This window comes from Adiantum capillus-veneris, chromosome 29 (genome assembly GCF_014529385.1).
Source record: "Adiantum capillus-veneris isolate H3 chromosome 29, ASM1452938v2, whole genome shotgun sequence".
NCBI lineage: Eukaryota > Viridiplantae > Streptophyta > Polypodiopsida > Polypodiales > Pteridaceae > Adiantum > Adiantum capillus-veneris.
In genome coordinates this window covers 131,429,992-131,437,824 of record NC_140959.1, presented here as the reverse complement: position 1 = coordinate 131,437,824, position 7,833 = coordinate 131,429,992, and the positions used below count along the sequence as shown (strand labels likewise).

Below are 7,833 nucleotides of genomic sequence, written 5' to 3'. Positions count from 1 at the left end.
GAAACATTTCATAGGAGAAAGAATTAGTTCCTCACTTATCATCACTCTTCTTGCTAGAATACATAATATCATAGTAATGAAGATGGAGAAGATGGAAAGCTTAAGCATTGAAGCATGGCTCTTGGTTGGATTTGCATTCCATAGCCAAAAGTGTTGGTGTAGCTCTCAACTTCTCTACTTGCTCGGAGAAGGAGATGGAGCTCTTGCACTTTGCACTTCACACAATGAGAGTGTGTGTGGGAGAGTATACCCTCCCAAGCATGCCCCTAGCTTCCTTGGTCGACCCCCCCTTGTAGCTCATGCTTGAAGCTCATTTTACCCCTCCACGCCTAGCCAATCACAAGCAAGAGTCATATCAAGCAAGGATGCTAGTCTTGGGACAGGTGTCCTCCTTTCCCCTTTGAGAGAGAGGAGTTGATAAATGTAAAAAATTTAATTAAATTAATTAATTTATCATTGGACCCCTTGAGAGGCCAACCAATAGGCTCTAGGCACACAATGGGGGCAACATGAGGAGGAGCTTGACAAGTGTTCTTTTTGCTTTCTTTGTACCAAGCTTGCCTTGTGTGAGGGAGCGTGTATTCTCTCTCATCCCCCTAGCTTTAGAGCTCGCCCCCTCTCTTGTAGGGATGGGATTTGAATTTTTGGACACCTTACCTTCAAGCACCTTATTCAACAAGCATGACAAAGCACCTAAAGCCTGGGTAGTGTTCCCACAAGCACCTCAGGCTCCCTAGTTGGCAAGCACCTCAAGCATCTTAGTCATCAAGCACGACAGCACCTCAAGCTTGGGCCGGGCTCTCACCTCAAGCTCAGCCCTAGATTACCTAAGGTCAAAGGACTTTTAAGCACTAACTTGTAGAGGTCTTTAAGTGTGTGCAAGATTAGGTGTACCCAATTTTGGTAGTTAGGTGGAAAGTGTGGCACTCAAGGTGTTCAACACATTTGTCTACACCTTGTATGCTAGCATGGCCAACTAGGACTAAAATGCTATAGTATACCCTTGGAGAATGAAAAATCGCAAATTTTTTTAATCTTTGATAAATTTTTGACCGTAAGATGTACACTAAGGATAATCCAAAGGTTGCACATAAGTAAAATGGATAAAAGATAAGCTTATGAAGCCAAACTACACACACTATTTTTTCTATGGGTTCCTTGTGCCATAAACTATAATATATATCAAATGCATGAGAAAACAATAACTAATTAATTTTTTATAATTTTTAGAAGAGTCGAATTTTATTTATTGATATTCTATGTAAATTTTCCAAGGAAGATCTGTCAATATTCAACTGTTAAAGTATGGTTTTTTTTGTCTCACCACATTCCGCATAATTATATCTATCAAATGACCGTAGGATCTTGAGAAATTAGCCTTGCATCTATATATATCTTGTGTAGAAATAGTGATGTAAGAATTGTTGAAATTCTTCACAAAGATAATTACTAATAGTTTAAAGAAATGAGTAAAAAAACTTTAATAATTTCAAATATTCTCTTTAAGCATATGCAAGATTCATGTGCAATTTTATTTCAAAATTAAGTAAGTGATAAGAGACTTATATAAGAATCTCTGTTAAGATCACAATGTTGTGACAGGACGTGACAGATCAAACCAAGACATTCCTTACACACAAAAACTACTATTTTCTTTAGTTTGTTTAGAAATCGGCCCTTTTTGGTATGTTAGTACCTAAGCCTTTTATGTGGCCACCAATTCTTGGCTCTTAGAAATGAGTATAGTTAGGGTGTCATGCAATAACGTTTGCATAAAAAGCTTGATTTTTTGCAGTCTAAAGCTGCATAAACTACCAAAATTGGGTACACCTGATCTTGCATACAACCAATGAAGCTAACCCTAGGGTCTTTAGGCTCCATTAGCATTGCTCTTTGATAGACCATCTCCCATTTGGACCCAATACCTTTGGTCCCGTGTTGAGATGCATCTAAAGCACATACCTATATTCTAACCCTTGTTCCCGTTTATTCTCCCACATAAATGATCAGTTTAAAATGATTGGTTAGATATTAGTTTTTATGACACTTTTTCTCAGTTGATTCAGTCTCAATCATCATCATCATCAGCTTAAACTTTGTTAATCTTACTGTTAAATCATGGCGTCGTTAACGGCCCGCGTAATCTTTGTAAGTAGCTTAAACTCCTTAAATTTCAATCAATCTAAGTGACAGCGTCGTTAACGAGCCGCCTTGGCTATTGATAATTAAGTTGTACTCAAAGCTTTACTAAAGATTTATTGATGATTACAGTGATTGTTGAAGCTATTTGTGTCTGTTGATCTCTCTCACACACATCTCTTGAAGTATTGAATGATCTTGATGCTTCAGGAGAGCCTGTAGACTGGGAGGCCTTAGAGTCTTGTTGATCGATTGAGGTGAGACGTTAATATGTGTGAGTTGATTTAATTAAATAAGTGTATGTGAAGTAATATCAATACTAATTTTGTGACTTGTCCTATGTGCAGGTTATGACGCCTAGTCATCAGTGGATTTCATATATATATTTTTCATATATGGTTATGGTTTTGCACAAAGTTCGTTTCATTTCTTCCATCAAGTTGTGCCTTAAATCTCATGTCAGATCCTACATGGATAGCATATAGGAGGCGTATACATATGGTTTTGTTTGAATAATTTATGTTAAAAAACGAAGGGAACTTTGCCAAAATTTCTGCGAGAGCACGGTTGATTTTGGTGCTGCTCGCTTTCTTGGGCAGAGGACAGTCAATCTGGTTGTGGCTGTGTCCATCTTTTCACTGGGCACAGGCTAAGCTGCTTGTCCTCTGCCAAAGAAATTTTTTTCCTGTTACGATCGTCGCAATCTGCGATGCTAGGCACGTCGAAATATGCGTCGATAACAGTACCTTTCGACGCGTATATCGACGCATATTGCGACGTTTTTGTAGGGACGCGTATTTCGACGATTTTTTCGACGGGGTGCGTCGAAACCTGCGTCGAAGGCCCCCTTTTTTGTTGGAGTGACGATTTTCGAAAAAGAAAAGAAGAGGAGAATCAAGGCAGATTCTCCTCATCCAATCGTGTGAGAGAGAGAGAGAGAGAGAGAGAGAGAGAGAGAGAGAGAGAGAGAGAGAGAGAGAGAGAGAGAGAGAGAGAGAGAGAGAGAGAGAGAGAGAACACAGAAAGTGCTTGAACAGCTTCTTGTCAAGGGCGTTATCGCTTGAAGTCAACGGCAAGGCGGCAGGCAAAGTTGAAAGGTGGGCAATCTTTTTTATTAATGCAATGGGCTGCGTTGAAGTAGTTGACGATTGGCGCTGTGCAACTGGTTAGATGATGGGGCGTAAGGTCCTTGATACCCTCACGCGCAGGTTCGAGTGTTCGCTCTTCTGCCTTTTTATGAGGTGAAGGTAATATGGTGACCTTTCAGATGGAAGGAAGGAAGGAAATCATAAATAAAGAATCTAGTCAATGAGAGCTAGCTCAGTTGGTAGAGCAAGAGCCCCTTGTGTCAAAGGTCTTGGTTTCAAACCCCCTTGACAACTCGCATGACATGTAGCCCTTAGGGGCTGTTCCGCTAGTCCAAATGATGGATTGGCCACCCTAACCCGGCTGGGATGACTCACCTTAAGAGTCGGATTGCCTCCACCTACCGGGGTTGGGTGTGTGTGTTGTAATTTCAAAGTTCTACTTTCTCAAAAAAGAAAATCATCATCATCATCAGCTTAAACTTTGTTAATCTTATTGTTAAATCATGGCGTCGTTAACGGCCCGCGTAATCTTTGTAAGTAGCTTAAACTCCTTAAATTTCAATCAATCCAAGTGACAGCGTCGTTAACGAGCCGCCTTGGCTATTGATAATTAAGTTGTACTCAAAGCTTTACTCAAGATTTATTGATGATTACAGTGATTGTTGAAGCTATCTGTGTCTGTTGATCTCTCTCACACACATCTCTTGAAGTATTGAATGATCTTGATGCTTCAGGAGAGCCTGTAGACTGGGAGGCCTTAGAGTCTTGCTGATCGATTGAGGTGAGACGTTAATATGTGTGAGTTGATTTAATTAAATAAGTATATGTGAAGTAATATCAATACTAATTTTGTGACTTATCCTATGTGCAGGTTGTGACGTCTAGTCATCAGTGGATTTCATATATGGTTATGGTTTTGCACAAAGTTCGTTTCATTTCTTCCATCAAGTTGTGCCTTAAATCTCATGTGAGATCCTACATGGATAGCATGTAGGAGGCGTATACATATGGTTTTGTTTGAAAAATTTATGTTAAAAAACGAAAGGAACTCTAGATCTGCCGAAATTTCTGCGGGAGCACGGTTGATTTTGGTGTTGCTCGCTTTCTTGGGCAGAGGACAGCCAGTCTGGCTGTGGCTGTGTCCATCTTTTCACTGGGCACAGGATAGGCTGCTTGTCCTCTGCCAAAGAAATTTTTTTCCTGTTACGATCGTCGCAATCTGCGATGCTAGGCACGTCGAAATATGCATCGATAACAGTACCTTTCGACGCGCATATCGACGCATATTGCGACGTTTTTGTAGGGACGCATATTTCGACGGGGTGCGTCGAAACCTGCGTCGAAGGCCCCCTTTTTTGTTGGAGTGACGATTTTCGAAAAAGAAAAGAAGAGGAGAATCAAGGCAGATTCTCCTAATGCAATCGTGTGGGGAGAGAGAGAGAGAGAGAGAGAGAGAGAGCACAGAAAGTGCTTGAACAGCTTCTTGTCAAGGGCGCTATCGCTTGAAGTCAACGGCAAGGCGGCAGGCAAAGTGGAAAGCTGGGCAATCTTTTTTATTAATGCAATGGGCTGCGCTGAAGCAGTTGATGACTAGCGCTGTGCAACTGGTTAGATGATGGGGCGTAAGGTCCTTGCTACCCTCACGCGCAGGTTCGAGTGTTCGCTCTTGTCCCTTTATGAGGTGAAGGTAATATGGTGACCTTTCAGATGGAAGGAAGGAAATCATAAATAAAGAATCTATGAAATAAATGAATAAAATAAAGGGAGAGCGAGTAGGTAGTACGTATGAAATTATATCAAAAGGCAATTTTGAGTTTTAAGAAAGAGAGTTGCATGTAATGAAGATTTTTCCAAATTGAGAGGGGCTTCGCAGAGGCCGCGTATCGACACTGCGCCGGGCATGCTCTTTCCAAACTCATCTTCCAGCTGCGCGCTACTATAAAAGGCGACCACTGCACTCCTGCTTCTTTATGCGTAGCAGGGTGCCCACTAGATCAGTTGTAGCTACGGCGAGCGTAGGGAAGCTAGTGCTTAGTCTTCTTCTGCTCCTTGGTCTCTTGACCACCTCCTTTGCCTCTTGCGAGGCTAGTCGTGGTGGCAGGGAGAGGGAGCCCCGTGAGCATGAGGAAGAGGAAAGGGGAAGACGCCCTCATCGTGGCCGCGAGGAGGAAGAGCGTGGCTATCCTCAAATCGAGCTCGGCCGGCCTCGGGAACAGCTTCAGTCAGAGGGGGGACGACTTCGTGTTTGGAGGGAAGAGATCGATGCCATCCGCAATGCGCATGTGGGCATAGCGGAGCTCGAGCTGGAAGAGAATGGGTTGCTGGTGCCACAGTATTCGGATGCGGACAAGATTGCCTATGTTTTGCAAGGTCCATTTTGACATTACCTTTGTAGTTTGTGATTAATGGTCTTTCTCTTGCTTAGCTCTCGCTGAATGGTAATTGTAATCTGCGGTGCAGGGTCCGGTAAAATGGGTGCTGTCATCCCCGGTGCTGAGAGCGAGTATCAGCGAACTTATATTCGGAAAGTGCAGCGGGGGGATGTTGTTGCCCTGCCCAAGGGAACTGTTTACTGGTGGTATAATGACGGCAATGAGCGTCACCGTGTTCTATGCGCAGGCGATACCAGCTACGGAGCCAATCCCGGGCGCTTTCATGTAATCAGCAAACCCCTTGCTAGTGCTATATGAGATCTGGAAAATTGTGAATGAATTATAACATGATTAGTTATTCACTGCTGGTAAAAGTGGAATCATGTTACTTATAGTAAAAACTGCTGGTAAATGGACTTTTGTATGCAGCAATTTGGACTTGCTGGTAGCAAGCAGGCCAGGTTTGGATCTTTGCTTCATGGATTCAGCAAAGACACTCTCGCCACCGCATGGGGCGTCGACGAACAAACGATCCAGTCTCTCCTTGAGCGCCAAAACGAAGCGGGCATTGTGAAAGCGAAGCAAAAGATCCACTTCCCACAGATACCCGAGCGGCGCAGCAGGAGAGAGGAAGAGGAAGAGAGCAACACCTTCATGGAAACTTCAGGCCCTTCCCACTTTGAGGAGCTCAAGTACAGCATAAGGGATGAGTTTCCGGACCTCTATGTAAAGAATGGTGGTGCTCTCAATAGAGTCAATTGCTATAAGCTGCCCGCTTTGCATCAGATTAGATTTAGTGCAGTGAAGGTGTCCTTGGAGAAGGTAATTAACAGCTTTTAAAAAAATTATGCTTGTTCAATTAATACAAAGTAGGACAGCGATAAATTAGTTTAAGGATTGAAGACTGTAATTAATAAAGGATAAGACAGTCTGCTGAATGTTGAATTCTCGCTTCCATCAGAATGCAATGATGGCGCCTTCGTTCGTGCACAATGGGCACGAACTTTTCTACTTCACTCGAGGGAACGGCCGAGTTCAAGTGGCGAGCGGAGACGGGGAGAATGTGTTCGATCAAGAAGTGCGTGAGGGCACTATGCTAGTTATTCCTCAGTTCTTCCCTTCAGTGAAAATTGCAGGAGACCAAGGACTTGAATGGATCAAGCTAGTTACATCATCAAGGTTTCTTTTGAACATAATTGCTCAGCATCATGTCGTCGCACAGTATTGAATGATAATGCAGCGCATTTTAAGTGCATGTAATGCATTTTTGATCTCCTCAATGGTTTTCCTTGGATCTCCTGAATGCTTTTTGCAGCCCTCGCACCACCTTCCTGGCAGGCAAGAACTCGGTCTACCGTGGTATCCCTAAGCAAGTTGCCGCCGCCGCCTTCAATGTCGATGAACAGCAGCTCAGAGAACTTGGCAGGGATGAGGAGGTCTTCTTCCCCCCCTCCAAAAGAGGGCGACGAGGTGACCGGGGCAATGAGAGTGTAGGCAGAAAGGAGAGCGAACAGCAGCAGAAACAACGTGAAGAGGAAGAGCAGAGGAGACTGCGGGAGGAGGAAGAGGAGAGGCGCAGGCGTGAAGAAGAGCGCAGGCATGAAGAGGAACGCAGGAGGGAGGAGGAGCAGAGGCGGAGGCGGAGGCGCGAGGAGGAAGAGAGAAGGAAGCATCGACGTGAGCTGCCAGCTTGGGCTCTGGCTTCTCTTGAGGTGCTATGAAGACTGTAGACAGCAGAAGTAGTGGGGTGTCATGTGTCTAGATAAATAAGAGCTGCAACTGGAGCTTTTATATTACCTTCCGGCCTACTTTTTGCTCGTATGTCATGCTCACGCGCAGCAAAGCCTGAGTTTTGGAATTATATATAATAACAGAATCTATCGACAGTTTTGCAAGCCTGCGTCTCAATTTTCTTTTTTTACCATAAATTTTTGATGCACAGGGCCGCTTTGAGAGAGTTTCTAGCAACACAGGGCCGCTTTGAGCCTCAAGAGCGTACCTAAATAATGCTTTTTCAAGTTTAGTAGAACTTTCTTGTAGAAAATCCATATTTGGCTCCTCGAGTCGGGTTTTCACTCTGTTTCTAGGATGGAAGTTTGTCATGCTCGATATACTATTGGTACCTTCGTCCGCACACTTAATTATAGAACTTGAGAGCTCGAGTATTGTGCCAAATATCGACGGGGCTCTAGTGACTATTGTAGCATCATGATATATAGCCCCACACATTAGCC

General features: G+C 43.5%; 1 protein-coding gene across 1 annotated transcript; it reads left to right on the top strand.

Moving 5' to 3' along the window:
- Positions 1-5,182: 5,182 nt before the first annotated feature.
- LOC147419930 (11S globulin seed storage protein Ana o 2.0101-like) lies at positions 5,183-7,494 on the top strand. Its single transcript, XM_086505547.1, has 5 exons — positions 5,183-5,597; positions 5,688-5,884; positions 6,029-6,421; positions 6,561-6,778; positions 6,915-7,494. Exons 1-5 carry the CDS (start codon positions 5,198-5,200, stop codon positions 7,318-7,320), a joined length of 1,614 nt encoding a protein of 537 aa, XP_086361673.1. The 5' UTR covers positions 5,183-5,197; the 3' UTR covers positions 7,321-7,494.
- Positions 7,495-7,833: the final 339 nt, after the last annotated feature.

Coding starts and splice junctions, on each gene's coding strand:
- LOC147419930 (XM_086505547.1), top strand. CDS start 5,198: ATGCGTAGCAGGGTGCCCACTAGATCAGTTGTAGCTACGGCGAGCGTA. Junction 5,885..6,028: donor CCAATCCCGGGCGCTTTCAT/GTAATCAGCAAA, acceptor TTTTGTATGCAG/CAATTTGGACTTGCTGGTAG. Junction 6,779..6,914: donor AAGCTAGTTACATCATCAAG/GTTTCTTTTGAA, acceptor TGCTTTTTGCAG/CCCTCGCACCACCTTCCTGG.